The sequence below is a fragment of the Lathamus discolor genome, chromosome 6 (genome assembly GCF_037157495.1).
Source record: "Lathamus discolor isolate bLatDis1 chromosome 6, bLatDis1.hap1, whole genome shotgun sequence".
Taxonomy (NCBI): domain Eukaryota; kingdom Metazoa; phylum Chordata; class Aves; order Psittaciformes; family Psittacidae; genus Lathamus; species Lathamus discolor.
The window spans coordinates 21,288,168-21,301,960 of record NC_088889.1 but is presented as its reverse complement, the minus strand read 5'-3'; the positions used below and the strand labels follow the sequence as shown (position 1 = coordinate 21,301,960).

At 45.6% G+C, this 13,793-nt stretch overlaps 2 protein-coding genes across 7 annotated transcripts in view; one reads left to right on the top strand and one right to left on the bottom strand.

Moving 5' to 3' along the window:
* Window positions 1–13,793, bottom strand: part of BRF1 (BRF1 RNA polymerase III transcription initiation factor subunit) — a 221,134-nt gene that overhangs the window by 126,370 nt on the left and 80,971 nt on the right. For 3 of the 4 annotated variants that reach the window (XR_010613570.1, XM_065683412.1, XM_065683414.1), the window contains 2 exons: window positions 6,307–6,456; window positions 4,589–4,682 (listed from right to left, as the gene is read on the bottom strand). Coding sequence is in view for 3 of the 4 variants with exons in the window: in XM_065683412.1 (XP_065539484.1) it covers window positions 4,589–4,682; window positions 6,307–6,456 (244 nt within the window). In the remaining variant the exon portion in view is untranslated. Of the gene's footprint in view, window positions 1–4,588; window positions 4,683–6,306; window positions 6,457–8,075; window positions 9,269–13,793 lie in introns of those variants that run through there. The other variant, XM_065683413.1, reaches the window with a different exon arrangement.
* BTBD6 (BTB domain containing 6) lies at window positions 9,733–13,080 on the top strand. 3 transcript variants are annotated; one of them, XM_065683416.1, is made up of 5 exons: window positions 9,735–10,252; window positions 10,505–10,796; window positions 10,967–11,057; window positions 11,333–11,451; window positions 11,690–13,080. In XM_065683416.1, exons 2-5 carry the CDS (start codon window positions 10,594–10,596, stop codon window positions 12,720–12,722), a joined length of 1,446 nt encoding a protein of 481 aa, XP_065539488.1. In that variant the 5' UTR covers window positions 9,735–10,252; window positions 10,505–10,593; the 3' UTR covers window positions 12,723–13,080. The 3 variants fall into 3 exon arrangements, with proteins under 3 accessions (XP_065539487.1, XP_065539488.1, XP_065539489.1); XM_065683415.1 differs by having other exon boundaries at window positions 9,733–10,796; XM_065683417.1 differs by lacking the exons at window positions 9,735–10,252; window positions 10,967–11,057 and having other exon boundaries at window positions 10,661–10,796.

Here is a 13,793-nt window from a genome sequence, read left to right as displayed (position 1 = left end):
TCAAGCTGTATTTTAATCACCATACTAGAAACATTTCTAGAAGTCACCTAAGCCACTTGAAATTATTTAACTGGAGACATAAAATATTCCTCTATGTATTTACTTTCTTAGCTTATCACAACAGCAGCCTGCGAGGGAGCTCCAGGGCTGCCAAACTGAGATCAGAGCAGACACACCACAAGCTCTTTTACATGAAGTAACCTTCCCAGTTCTCTGAAGGCTTCATATCACACTTCAGCCAAGAGAAGTTACAGCTCTGACACACTGAGCATCCTCCACCCTTCTCCATGCTCACATACCTTAGGTAAATAGGTCTCACTTATTCATCATATACCTTTCACAGCATTTTAGCACAGCTTTACTTAGATCACAGCTGAACACAAGAGTTCTTCACACCCTTCCCTTCCCGTAGATATGGCTTCCGTATTTTGGACAACATAACCTCACAGCCACCTAGCAGTTACACATGCCCCTGTCACCTTCTCTTCCCATCCTGACTCTGGACTCATGTATCATAGAATACCATGTTGGAAGGGACCTCAAAGATCATCTAGTCCAACTTTTCTTGACAAAGCACGACCTAAATGTCCCAGCACCCTGTCCAGTTGAGTCTTGAAAGTGTCCAACACTGGGGAATCCACTGCTCCCTGGGAAGATGATTCCAATGCTTGATTGTTCTCATTGTGAAAAACTTTCCTCTTGTGACCAACGGGAATCTTCCTGGGAGTAGTTTGTGCCCATTACCCCTGGGGCCTTTTCCATGCGACCCCTTGTGAAAAAAAGTCTCCACCTTCTTTATAGCCACCCTTTAAATACTGGAACATGGTGATAAGGTTTCCCAAGCCTTCTTTTCTCAAGGCTGAATAAGCTCAGCTCCTTCAGCCTTTCATTACATGGCTTCCCAGTCTTTTGGTCATCTCTGTGGCCCTTCTCTGGACACTCTCCAGCCTGTCCACATCTTTTTTGTACAGCAGGGACCAAAACTGAACCCAGTATTCCAGGTGTGGCCTCACAACTGCTGAATAGAGCAGGATTATGACTTCTTTACCCTTGCTGGTGATACCTTGATGTAACCCAGCATCGTGTTGACTTTCTCTGCAACAGCAGAACACTGTTCACTTACACTGATCCACCATGACCCCCAGGTCCCTCTCCACAGAGCTGCTCCCCAGCCTGTGCTGCACTCTTGGATTGTGCTTACGCAGGTGCAAGACCTTACGCCTGTCCTTGTTGAACTTCATCACGTTCTTGTAAGCCGCTCTTCCAGCAAAAGAAGGTCTTCCCGCAGCGTGGCTCTCCCTTCCAAAGCATCCACTTCCCCACTCAGTTTGGTATCATGACAAACTTCACTGGGGTACATCATTCAGTACTGATGTGCTCCTCGCTTCGTCTGCACTCACACCCAGTTCGAGACTGCACTGGGAGCTTGGACATGAAGTTTATGTGAGCTATATATTGCAGAAATGAAAATAAGAAAAGCTGCAGGTAATACACTCATCTTTGCATGATTCTTTAATTTTTCCAGAAAAAATACCTAAGCAGTCACTGAAAGAGTCCCCAGGATATGAGCAAAGGACCCCGTTTATGAAGGTGCCCACAGCATATCCAACTGGTAAACGGCATTGCTTCATAACAAGTCTTGTCTTCCTTCTCCAAAAACGCTATTTAGCTGTGTGAAAAAACATTCACCTCAAAAATGACCCCTTTAAACCCATTCTGGCCTTTCATTCCACTAATTCTACTAATTGAAGCTTCACTTCGCCTGAAATTTACCACAAATAGTTTTTTTAACAGATAGTAACTGAAAAAAAGTACTTGTTTTTATGTAAAAAGCAGCTCAATTTAAAGATGAAGAGAGTAAGCCAAAGAACTAAAATGCAAGTGTTAACAAAGATAAGCTGATTTACTTTTATTTCTATTGAAGAAGAGCCTAAGATCTTCAAACACTCTTAGATAATGCACAATGGCCAAATATCACAAAAATTATTCTTACTGCAGATAAGACAGAATTAGTATGCAGAGAAAGTGTGCAATAGGTGAATAAACAGATGAAGGGGTAGAGAATGTAAAGGTTAAAAAGGCAGCAGTGAACACAGGTGCATTGAACACAGGCACAAATGTGAGGATTAAACTAAATAATAGGGTTGGGATTATTAAAAGTTAATTTCTGCTATTCTCCACAGATGATGACACATAAAATAACAATTTGACTAATTAGTTAATATTTATACAGTACTTCGAATGTATAAAGTGATATATAAGTTAATCTCATTTCAATTAGACTGAAAAATGAGATAGAACTATCAGTGCATTTATTAATATTTAATACATTCACTTTCAACAACAGCAACAATCTTTAGATTTTAATTGTGTGCTTCAAAACATACAGCGAGAAGGCCCCACAAAGCAAGTACAAAGTTTTCTTACCAAGATCCTACCAAAACGCACAGCACATTAAAAACAAACACGCACTTTTTAAAAATCGAACTGATGGTTATATTAAGAACTCTTGATTCAAAGATGAGTGACAGGATGGGTCCATAGGCCATGCTTTGTTTCTTTTTCCTTACAAAACATATTCCTTTTACAATCAGGTCAATCATTTTTATGACCTGAAGGTATGTCACATTTTTGTGAACCTCCTCCTAAGAGCTACTCCTCTGGTACTCAGTAGTGGACGAGGCAATAGGCTACAGCCACGCAGGCCTTGGCACTCTCCAGCTGATGGGCAACAGGGTGAAATAATCCCTTTTTACACAGTCACAACAGCGGCACTGCACAGGATCAGAAATAGTGCCCTTCCTTGGGATGGGCTGCCACCCCTTGATGAGGATCTTCCCAAAATGGGAAGCCAACCAGAGCTTTCATAAAAAGCATCGCTCCTGCATCCTCAGGCAAGCCACAGATAAACACAGCCCTGTCCCCCAGTCTGCTGGGCTGCCTCTAAAGGGCAGAAGGAGCATATCATGTCAGTGCTGCCCCTTGCCTTGCAGATTCCTTCTATGGAAGTCCATTAGCACCAGAACCAAATCCAGCTTCCAAAGGTCTGTGCTTCCCCAGGAGCCATGTAGCCAGCTGGGAGCTAAATCAAACCATACTGCAGAACCTGTGGGCTGAAGTTTCAGCATTATCTGGACTCCGATTTGGTTTCACTTCAAGAGCTGTCAGGACAAAGCCATCAGCAGTGAACTCAGCATCCAATGTCAGCCATTAATAAGCATTCACCCAACTACACTCAACACCTTCACAACACACAAAGCACAAGTAGCTCTTTCCAAACAGGAGTAACTAGTAATAATTAAAAGGAAATAAAACTGTACATCAAAGTGAGAGGCAAATAAATCTTGAAGAATGTGAAAAAAGCTCTTATTAATTTAAACCACTTCTACTCAATGGCATTTTGAGAAGAATTCTTGAAAGAAGAGGAAAAAACCTGGAGTGCAGGAAGAGCTATTCAAAGGTATTTTTTTTATTTGCCTTCGTTAAATACTATATAACGTGCTCTTATTTGAAAAACATCAATCAAATTTATAGATTCGTGATAAATAGTTGTAATTATAGCTGCCTGAAAATAATTCAGCTGTCACGTTTACCCTGTCAAAGTAAATAACACTGTCATTTTGGTTGACATGTGTGACTTGAGTAAACATTTCAAAGCATGAATTTTGAAGTAAGATGTCTTTGCTTGAAACAATCGCTCAAATTAATTTTCCTTCCAACTCTAATTTATTATGCTTATTTTTTTTAGTAAGAACAAACTCCAGCTATTTAACCAAAGGATCCTGAAGTAGATTGTGGGTGCATAAATCATTAATCATACAAATTGCACACTGAAACACATGACCTGTAGGCAGAGAAAAAAAGTGGCATTTGTACTGCTCCATCCTTATGTTGCAACTTTTCAAAGCTAAAATGAGGGAACCTGGGTGACCACTTACTTCATCAGAATACAGAAAATACTACTAGATCTCTGAAAACACCCAACCAACCCAGCCAAAGATACCTGGGAAATTCCCATTTTCAGGCTCACATCTTGCTGATAATTCCATTTCAGACTCCTTCAGTGAACTTACCCTTAAACTCACTGCAATGTCTTCTATTAATTAGCAGTGCAAAACTATCAAAAATTAATACTTCGGCAAAATACTTTGAAAAGCCCTGTTCAGTAACAGCTAAAGGACAAGACTTCCCAGCACTGGACTCTGGATTTATGAAATAAAATCTTCTTTATGAAGTAAAAAAGAGAAAAAATTCTCACAGTACTCCCTCAGCTTTGAGAATCAATCAATTACTTCTTCCAAGGACATGAAAATGCTGTTAACGCTTCTCACCCAACTCTTTTTGCTTTCAACTCTTCACCTGTTAAATGGACACAGTGCTCCTCACCGTCTCTGCTAAGTATCTGAGGCCCTACATAAGAGACAGATATAAGTACTCAAAAATGACCAGCAAAAACATGTTGTACTTATTATATTCTTGGCGCTCCTGAAAAGGTAAAGAACCTGGTTTTCTCTGATATACGTTCATTTTAGACTACACACTTTTAGGTACTATAAATGAAAGATAAAAGCGATAAAACTGCACTGACCTTTTTCTTAATGTAGACTCACAAACTTTGACCACCCTGATGACCTCTTTAACAGTACGTCGGAAATCATGCATCCTTGCTGCCACTAGCAGAGCTAGAGAATAAGCAGGGAAAGTCAGTATCATAAAGCAGAAAAATTCCTGAGGAAAAGCAGAAAACAGGCAGGCAACTATAACTTCTCCTTGTCCCTGCCTTCAGCTAAAAAAGCTGTAAACGCTTATGCTCAGCTGTGTCCCTGAATACAGGTGATTGACTTGACTTTACAAACTTTTGCTTTCTACTCAGTAATATTAAGCTGATTGCAAATTGCTCCCTGAAAAATTCTGTGCTTTAACATTTGGGAAACGATAGTCACCTACTTAAATTACAGCACAAGAAAATTTCATTGATCCCGTATTTTGAAAGTTCCCATCTTTTTAGAAGAATTTACTATTCCTGAATAGAAAGATCTCCAGCAAAACACTGAGTCTGCTAAAGCTGTTATCCTCACTGCTGTCACCACTGCCACTACCTTGCTAGTGCCCAAGTGCCCTCCTGCAAGACCCTCCATACACCTAGGTAACTAGCGCTGGCTGCGCTGACATTACTGTGTTGATTTAGAGCACTAGTTCTGCTTTGAATCACCACCCTCACTCTTCATATGCAGTGGCTCAGTGGGCAGAACACTTTCAAGCATGCAAAAGTGCTTCCTTCCAGAAGAAACTAAACTGGAGCTCCATAGCAGGTAGATGTTTCAAGTGCTACAGTTCCTAATGGGAACATCAAGGGCTGAAGTAAGGACTGGCCCTTCAAACAAAATGTAGCACAGACATTTAGGCCAGGGAATGAAACTAAACCCAGTCATCCAGTCCACAGTACACCATGTGAACTACATATATGCGGTAGGAGACTTGGCACCACCAGCTTCAATCTACTGATCTCTATCTATTGAATCAAATTACTTGCTTGTGTAGATACAGTCTCTGCAGTGAATCAAAGACCAGGCCTGTCTCCCATGGTCTATATTAAAATTTTTAGCAATGTGCAATAAGCAAATGCTGTTAACAAAAAGAGGCTAGAAATCAAGAAGATTGCCATTGTCCTGGGCTCCCTAAGGTTTGAGTGCTATTTCTCATTCTAGCATGCACACGTAAGGTCTTTCAAACAAAATAAAGCCCTTATGTGAACTCTGTGACTGTCTACACTCTTCATTATTCTGGCCTTGCTGGCTGGTACTGACTACCTTTTAACCTAGCCCTCCCAAACTGGTAGATTTTAAGTAAGCATCATGACAGCAATGGATCCTGGAAAAAAATGGAGAGGAAAATAATTTCACAGAACAGGTCAAAGAGGGTGTTTCTTGCATAAGACTCTGTGTAAAGACACAAATCAAAGGGCTTGCACTAAAGGTGTCATTTTAGCTGACAAAAACCACCCACTTCTAGCAGCTACAGCTTCTAGAGAGTAGGGGTGAGAAGAGCACCAGAAAAAAGGCTAAAAATCCAAAATGTAAGATACAAAGGAGCTGAGCAAGTAATGTAGGAGCAAGGGCAAAAATAAAGTTTGAGTTTCAGAAACTATTTCACTGAAGACATATATAATCTGTAGGTGCCTGACAGCACAAACCCCAGAGAACACAGCATCACCAAGGAAGTGAGAAAGTTCTCATCCGATTCCAACCCCCAGGCTCTCCCATTCAATCTGTGACAGGGAAGCAATACACTCTGTGTCTGACGTACCTGCCCCGCAGAGCCCGGAGGGCCGGCGGCCGGTGTGCATCCAGTCCCGCTTCATTCTCTGCAACAGCCTGAGAGCCGTCATGGACACCTCATGGTTCTTATCCCCAAACTCAAGCATGTGTGCAAACCGAGGAATATATAAACATGGATCTGCAACAGAAAGTAATATAATTTTTCACTGTGAAGGTGACGGGGCACAGGTACAGGCTGCCCAGAGAAGCTGTGGCTGCCCCATCCCTGGCAGTGTTCAAGGCCAGGTTGGATGGGGCTTGGAGAAACCCGGTCTAGTGGAAGGTGTCCCTGCCTATGGCAGGAGGATTGGAACTGGATGATCTTCAAGATTGCTTCCAACCCAAACCATTCTATGATTCTATTTCTCATCCTAACCTTTGCTTTAGGAAACACAGTATTCAAGCGAGGCTGCTGTGGTTGTCTTGCTTCACATCTCAGCAACAACACAGACTGTGCTGCTGGGCTAGATCCTCCAATCACTAAGCTTTAGAAGCACCTTTATAGTTAAGCTAAACCAAAATCCTTTCTTGCTTTATAGACAAGACACCTTTAAAGCACTGCATAAGAATTTTCTTACACCCTTTTCAGAGTTCAAGGCTACACATGCTAACTCTAACACATGACCAGTGTTACCGGTGTCAGTGAAATTACGCACAGAGATAAGCATTTACAAAAGCTTTGCACAATAAGGGCATGACTTAGACCCCAGACTTTTAACATCTCCTGCAAAGTAACACATCAGGTAACTTGCACATCCCATCTTATGCCTAACTATAAACTAAGCTTTGAAAAAAATGTTTGCTTAAAATCCCACACCCCTAACAAAAGTCTGCTTACGTCTTCAAAGTTAATTCCAACTCCTTCTCAAGATTCATATTCCAACAACACAAAACACTGTTTATTACAGATACTAAGGCATACTCTCCACCAGCATAAATTGCTGGAACCCAATTAACATCAACAGCGCTATAACAATTTACACAGGTCATGGATCTGCCTCTAGATGTACAAACTTATTTCAAGTGTTGGTGTTATCAGCTTCAGACTAACTGAAATACGTCAGTAGTGACTGTGCTTTGCCTAAACCAATTTAGAATTTATCAAACAATCTTGTAAAAGCTACACTTAACAGGTTTACTCTTATTTAAGGTATCAATTTCTCATTTCCTGACAGCCTTTTATCACTTGACCAAGAATCCATGATGTACGGTAAATTGTTAACTATTAGTCTCAACTCAATTTCCTTTGCTGATTCCCAATGTGGGCACTTAAACTGATAAAGATAAAAATTCAGCTCAAAACACTGGAACAATCTTCAATTTACAATTAATCAAAGCAGTTTGATTTAGCACCAAGTTATAACAATGATGCCCTGTTGCTATCCATAATTACCACGATCACACAGTAGGTGATTATGCCTGTCATTCCCACAGAAACATTTAAATGAAAGCACTTATCACGCAAGAACTTCCAAACACATCTCCTTCAAAACTGAAGAAATGACAGAGTGCAGTCAGCTCCTAAACGTGACCCTAAAATCAGAGGTTTAGGCAAGATTAACTGATCCCCGTGACATTAAGGGCAGTTGCTCTGGATTTCCAAGAATGATTTCATAAAACTGTACTCAACAGAAATGACCAATTTCAAAATACAACAACAAAAAACACTTCAGAAATTATAGCCTGGGATTCAACAAACGTTTAAACTTTGCTCTTCGCACCACAGAAACACATGCGATGCTACAAAGTGGTGCTTACTTTGCTTTTCCATTTCCTTTTATCCCGAGAGACCCAACTTCAGCTCATCCAGTGCAAGGCAATTCACAGCTTTCTCTTCTGAGCTGAGTTTCGGGAGCATTTACACATTCGCTTTGTAGCTGCGCAGATGTTTCTACTGGCATTCATGCCCACAGGTCATCTGACAAAACACTGCACATCGTTAATTTAAATTCTGAAGTTACCAAAGTCAGAAAATGAATATGTGGGTGGGTTTTAAGTGAAAAGCCTTAAAGAGGCCACAGATAACTAAAAAGTAGTATTACCAATACATATACTAAATTCAGGGCCAAGGTTAACATAAACATGTCCCATACGGACGCAAACATTAAAAAACCCCAATTATTTAGAAGTTTGATTCCTCCCACAGGTACTAAGGGAGCACAATGCTCCCGGGGGCAGGGGAGTCTCCTTTGAATCACGGAATCATAGAATACCAGGTTGGAAGGAACTTCAAGGATCAACCTTTCCAGGCAAAACACGTCCCAGCACCCTGCCCAGCTGAATCTTTAAAGTGTCCAACACTGGGGAATCCACCACTTCCCTGGGGAGATTATTCCAACGGCTGATCATTCTCACTGTGAAAAACGTTCCCCATGTCCAGTGGGAATGCCCCCAGGAGACCCCTGGGACTGAAACCCTTGTGCAGGAGCCAGCAAGTTCCAAATGGGGCAGAAACGTCTGGCTTTCCTGAACGGGGGCTGTGGGGGCCATGAAGCAGACAGCAAGAAAAACAGGACTTTATTAAGACAGAAGCACCTATTTGTCTGAAGACTTTTCCATCTCTCCCTATCCCACTCATGACTAGGCACAGGGCTTTGGAAGAACCTAGACACAACACAGTCGTTAAAAAGAACATAGAGAAAACCCACTGAAACTATTTAAAAGAATTACTTCCTCCCCCAGACAGGTAGCCGGGACAGCACGGCCGGGGACAGGAGCCGGAGCCGTGCCCGGGCGCAGGTCAACCCACGGTACCGGCCACGGAGATGGCCGGTCCCCACTGAAGACCTCAGGAAGGCGAGCGATAACGCAGCTCGGGAGGCCCCGCGCAACCGGGTCACGGCGGCTCCTGGGCTACGAGGGGAGGGGAGGAAAAACCCACTGCAACTTCCCCGACTCCAGCCGTCCGCCTCGGCCGTGCCCCCTGAGCCCGCACCCGCCGGCACCGGCGAGGCCGCACGGCCGAGCGGAGCGGAGCGGCGCAGTGAGCAGCGCGGCGGCGCCCCCGCCCGGGCCGGCCAGGAAGGGCTGTGCGCGCCCGGGTCCGCCAGCCCCGCTCCGCTCCGCTCCGGGAGCCCCTGGGCCGGTCCCCGGTGCCCCTGCGCAGTGCTCGCTCCCGCTGCGGTACCGGGGCCGGGATCGGGGGCACCCGGCGGCGGAGCGGGTAAGGGGGGTGAAGGCCAGCCGCTGCTCGGCGCGTCGCACGTACAGCGGCGGGGGCGGAGAAGAGCGCAGCAGACTGACACACGACCGGGCGGGGGGCGGATCCCCCGCCGCGCCCCTGCGCTCCCCATTGGCCCCGGCCGCGGTGACGCGCACGGCGGCGGCTGGCTATTAGGGCGGGAGGCGGAGGCAGGGCCCGGCAGAGCCCAGCCGAGCCCCGCCGCTGCCGCCGTGAGGGGAGCGCCGAGCGCAGCGCCGCCCTCCCGCCGCGGAGCAGCCGGGGCGGCCCGCGGGCAGCAGCGCCCCCGACGCGGGCGGGAGGAGCGCGGAGGAGCAGCGCCGTGCGGCGGCGGCTGCCGCCTGCAGAGCAGAAGCAAAGTTGGTGCGAGCGGCGCTGGGGCCGCCCGGCAGCGGGACTGCAGAGAGCCGCCGCCTCGGCTCGGCTCGGCCCGGCCCGGCCGCCGCGGATGTGCCCCCGCCGGGCGGGGAAGGACGGAGCGGAGCGCGGTCGCTGGCAGCGGGGATCTGGCGGCTGGCTGCGCTTCACCCTCGCCGGGCTGCTGCACTCGGAGGATTTGCGGATTGACTCTCGCTGCTGACCCTCCACTCCTCCGCTCTCTCGGCTGGATCTGTGGGGCTGGGCTGCTGCTGGATTTGGGATTTTCTGTTGTTGTTTTTTCTCTCCGCTCTCCTCGGTGGAAGGAAGTGCCTGCCAGCCCCCCCACTGCCAGCGCAGCGGAGCCGCGGAGGTTGGGACTCCTCTGGAAGCCAAGGTGAGCGCTGGCACCGATCCGACACAGCGGCATCCCTTTCCCCCCGGAAAAGCGCGTCGGGCTTGTAACCGCAGAGCGCGCATACAAAACACCAAAACCACCAAAAGCCACCGCGCATCTAGAAGCATACAAAATATCCAGATAGTGGGACTCGCATTTGGGATTTGTTAGTTCGCTTGCTCATGCCACTGCCCCATGGTTGCCTCAATGGCAGGATCATGAAGTGTTTGACTTTTTTTCTTCTGCTTCCAGAGACCTTAAAGAAGTCCAAAAAGAGTGTGAGGTCAAACGGCAAGGTGCCAGGATGCTATGAGATAGTGCCCCTGTCCCTGAAGAAGAAGATGGCTGCAGAACTTTACCCTGCCAGCACCAACACCAATATCGCAAACAGTAACGCCGCCGCCACCGCTGCCAACAGCAAGAAGAACGCCCTGCAGCTTCAGCAGAGCGCCCAGCCGCCCCCGCCGCCCCAGCTCCAAAACCTCAACAACAACAACTTGGAGAGCGCCAACTGGCAGTCCTTCCACCCCACGCTGCGGGAGAGGTAAGGGCCGGGCCCGCCGCATCTCGCCCCGTGCACCTGCGCCGAGGCCAGGAGCGAGGGCTGGGATGGGCCCGCGGGAGGCTGGGCGGCTGCGTGCCAGCGGGGCTGGGGCAACCAGGTGAGGGGCCGCCCGCCTCTAACGGGGCTTCTCCCCCTCCCCTCGCTTGCAGGAACGCGCTTATGTTCAATAACGAACTCATGGCTGACGTTCACTTCATCGTGGGCCCGCCAGGGGCATCCAAGAAAGTTCCTGCCCATAAGGTTTGTGCAGATAATTTTTGGCTGTTTAATACTGCTGTGCATATCGCCTTCTCCCCCGCCTTACAACCAGGTTCCAGGTTTGTTTTGGTTTTTTTGGTCCTAATTGCAGTTCTTGTCTAATACCAGAAGTAATTCACTGCAATTAAAAGGCACGGTCTAAGGCAGTCTTCTGCCTCCACTGTAGCTTAACTTTCCCTCAGTGTAGCTCTTAACCGCAAGCCAGCATGCTCAGCTATTGGCGATACATACTACTGAGGCTTCTCTCTCTTTTCCAGTACGTTTTGGCAGTTGGTAGCTCTGTCTTCTACGCTATGTTTTATGGTGATCTCGCAGAGGTCAAATCCGAAATCCATATACCAGATGTGGAACCTGCAGCCTTTCTAATCCTATTAAAGTAAGTGGCCACTACAAGTCTACTAATTACATGGACAGAATCAAAGTAGCTTATAAAATATGCATCTCCTAATTGGCATTGTGCAATATGCACTTATTACTGTTTACTTAATGTGCTGACAAATACTGTATATCAGATTCACTGCCAGCAGAGATGACAAGAGATCAGTCTTTAATGGCCTATATAAATATTTCTTTTTTCCCTAAGAAACTATTTATTTTTTTTTCCTCCCATCTAGATATATGTATAGTGATGAAATAGACCTGGAAGCTGACACAGTTCTGGCTACGTTGTATGCTGCCAAGAAGTACATCGTGCCGGCCCTAGCAAAGGCTTGCGTCAATTTTCTGGAGACCAGTTTAGAAGCAAAGAACGCTTGTGTCCTGCTGTCTCAGAGCAGGCTCTTTGAGGAGCCAGAGCTGACCCAGCGCTGCTGGGAAGTGATTGATGCTCAAGCAGAAATGGCACTGAAGTCAGAGGGCTTCTGTGAGATAGATCAACAAACACTAGAGATCATTGTAACCCGGGAGGCACTCAACACCAAGGAAGTAGTAGTTTTCGAGGCTGTTCTCAACTGGGCAGAGGCTGAATGCAAAAGGCAAGGGCTGCCAGTTACACCACGCAACAAGAGGAATGTATTAGGAAAAGCTTTGTACCTGGTGCGGATTCCGACCATGACTTTGGAAGAGTTTGCTAATGGAGCTGCCCAGTCTGACATCCTCACCCTTGAGGAAACTCACAACATATTCCTGTGGTACACAGCTGCAAATAAACCCAAACTAGAGTTTCCACTGACAAAAAGAAAAGGACTTGTACCTCAGCGATGCCATCGGTTTCAGTCCTCTGCATACCGCAGCAATCAGTGGAGGTACCGAGGGCGATGTGACAGTATTCAGTTTGCCGTAGACAAACGGATATTTATAGCAGGACTGGGATTGTATGGATCGAGCTGTGGCAAAGCTGAATACAGTGTCAAAATTGAACTGAAGCGCTTAGGAGTTGTCCTTGCTCAAAATCTGACAAAATTTACCTCTGATGGCTCCAGTAACACTTTCTCTGTGTGGTTTGAACACCCTGTGCAGGTTGAGCAAGATACCTTTTACAACGTAAGTGCTATTCTGGATGGTAATGAACTCAGTTACTTTGGGCAAGAGGGAATGACTGAAGTGCAGTGCGGGAAAGTGACGTTCCAGTTCCAGTGCTCCTCGGACAGTACTAATGGTACCGGAGTACAAGGAGGACAAATACCTGAGCTCATTTTCTATGCATGATGCATTTCACCTTGATTGTATTCCAGTACTGCAATGATGCACATTAAGGGATTTCTCTGTTTTACTACAAACTCTGCAGCAGTATGGAATGTTATGCTACTTACCTATCTGCTACATCAGCCTATACAAATAAGTGAAGGAATGCTCTTGAATTTAATCTTATTTTATTTATTCATAAGCTATTTGACTTAATTATTAAGACTGCAACAAGCAGAGAAATGTTAAATTTTGCACGTACTGTGCATTTATTTTGTATATAGATAACTAACGTGCAGACTGCAGCTGACTTAAACAGAATGTTCTAAACTAGAGCAGTTTATGAATCTGTGAAATATAAAACATTTTTACTTGCCCTAAATCCTGTGTACTTGATCACTGCTCATCTTATGGCTTGTGTCTGTTAATTCCTCTACAGTACAGCTAATGGGTGATGATACTGTACTGTATCCCCTCTGTGCAGCTCTACCGGGCATTAGCTATCACTGCAGATACAAGGGTTTCCTTGCCTATTAACTGAGACTATCCATCCATCAGTAGCTTTTAATTTCCTTCACGAAAAAGGGAGCTGACATCTGTGGAAGCTCAGGGGTTCCTTCGTGTTGCTTAAGCTGAAGCTAGACAAACCCTCAATATAATCAAAGTCTATCAGAATCATCCGGTGATTATATTTAAGAGCCCTAATGCCCGTTCACATGCACCATCTGCATTAACCTCCATCCTGTCCAGCAAACAGTAACGATGATACTTGCACCTGTCAAACTGCACCCCACTTGATGCCTGTAACTGAGTTAAGCTTCATCTGTATGTCTTGACTCTGGCCATTCATCACTGATTTAGCCCAAACCTGCAATGGTAGTCCTTATCTAAATATACATCCCATCTGCACATTTAGAAGCAGGTATTAGAGAAACATCTGAAATACAGTCTTTCAGTTCACTCAAAATTACTAATAAGAACAAAAGCTGCTGGATCTTTGCCTCCCTCCCCTATTTTTTTTCTAAAAGCAGTCTTACCCGCTATTAGTCATTTTATAGCTAATACCCTTAACTTTTCTTAAACAGTGATAAAAGT

Excerpts from the sequence above, each read along its gene's own strand:
- BTBD6 (XM_065683415.1), top strand. The coding sequence starts at position 10,435 with ATGCCACTGCCCCATGGTTGCCTCAATGGCAGGATCATGAAGTGTTTG. Across the intron at positions 11,058-11,332 it reads AGAAAGTTCCTGCCCATAAG|TACGTTTTGGCAGTTGGTAG; the intron begins GTTTGTGCAGAT and ends TCTCTTTTCCAG. Across the intron at positions 11,452-11,689 it reads GCCTTTCTAATCCTATTAAA|ATATATGTATAGTGATGAAA; the intron begins GTAAGTGGCCAC and ends CCTCCCATCTAG.